The sequence below is a fragment of the Neoarius graeffei genome, chromosome 2 (genome assembly GCF_027579695.1).
Source record: "Neoarius graeffei isolate fNeoGra1 chromosome 2, fNeoGra1.pri, whole genome shotgun sequence".
NCBI classification, from domain to species: domain Eukaryota; kingdom Metazoa; phylum Chordata; class Actinopteri; order Siluriformes; family Ariidae; genus Neoarius; species Neoarius graeffei.
Window position 1 is genome coordinate 121,115,011 of NC_083570.1, and position 1,351 is coordinate 121,116,361.

The 1,351-nt window shown below is 38.9% G+C and overlaps 1 gene segment (V, D, J or C); it reads left to right on the top strand.

The window, feature by feature from the left end:
- The first annotated feature begins 251 nt into the window (after window positions 1-251).
- On the top strand, window positions 252-1,027 carry LOC132882228 (immunoglobulin kappa variable 3-15-like). The segment is given in 2 exon segments: window positions 252-422; window positions 529-1,027. Coding segments are annotated over 2 exon segments (405 nt in total).
- The last annotated feature ends 324 nt before the right edge of the window (window positions 1,028-1,351 follow it).

Below are 1,351 nucleotides of genomic sequence, written 5' to 3' on the forward strand. Positions count from 1 at the left end.
ACATCACAAAAAATGAAGTCAATAATTTTCTATTTGTCTAAACTTTATTCAATATTCTGATGAATAATGAAAATTAAAATTATTACAGAATTTTAAATAAAGAAGAGAAACTTACTGATGATGAGTTTGGTTCCTCCACCGAAAGTCCACCACAGTGATACATTCTAATGAAGCCATCGTACAAAAACCTCTGTTACACTCCAGTGACCACACACACACACACACACACACACACACACACACACACACACAGAGACACAGAGTTGTGGTGTTTGCATGTGTGTGCTGTGTCACTGCTGCACACACTTTAAGAGCTGTAGTGCTGATCAGAGTGTGTTCAGTCCTTTCAGAGCCACTGACACGCAGCACAATGATGATGGTACTGATTCTACTGCTGGGGACACTGGGACTCCTCGCTCACCGTGAGACACTCTCTTTACTTTTATTATTCATACAAATCATCACATCACTCTCACACTCACTACTACATTTGTTTCCATTCTTTTAACTCTGCATCCTTTTCTTTAGAGTCCTTTGGGGAAATCGTCCTGACTCAGTCTCCAGGATCTCAGTCTGTTTCTCCAGGACAATCTGTTACTCTCACCTGTACAGCCAGTCAGAGTGTTTACAATAACCTCCACTGGTACCTGCAGAAACCTGGAGAAGCTCCTAAACTCCTGATCTATGGGGCATCTACTCGTCAGTCTGGGATTCCAGGTCGTTTCAGTGGCAGTGGATCTGGTTCACAATTTAATCTAAAAATCTCTGGAGTTCAGTCTGAAGATGCAGGAGATTATTACTGTCAGCAGGGTTACAGCGGGTACACACAGTGTTATAGCGCCGTACAAAAACCTCCCTCAGCTGTAGAGGAAGTGCTCTGACTCAGAAACACACACTGATCTGAGAACAGCTGCAGAGCTGCTAAAGCTGCACTCCACTGAACATCATCAACTCAAACCCACTACAGCACTGAGCACTTTCATCATTATTAGCGCTTTAATAATTTACAATCAATAGTTAATTTATTAAACATGATCCAGTATTTTGTGAGTCATAATATAAATGTTATATTTACTGAAGTAACTCATCATTGATAATGTAAAAAAAAAAAGACTTGCTGCTCTTATTTATTAATTTACTTACTTACTTAGTTATTAATTAGTTAGTTTGATAGTTAGTTCCCTCCAGAAAATGCCAGTTCACTTTTCCTCAGTTTCTTTTTGTTGGAATATGTTCCAAGCCTGAAACTCAGACATCTATTTTTTTTTAGCAAAGAAATGAAATTGACCGACAGACCATGAAATATCTTGGGTTCATTCTGTCTGCAATGAAATACAAGTCACAGTAAATT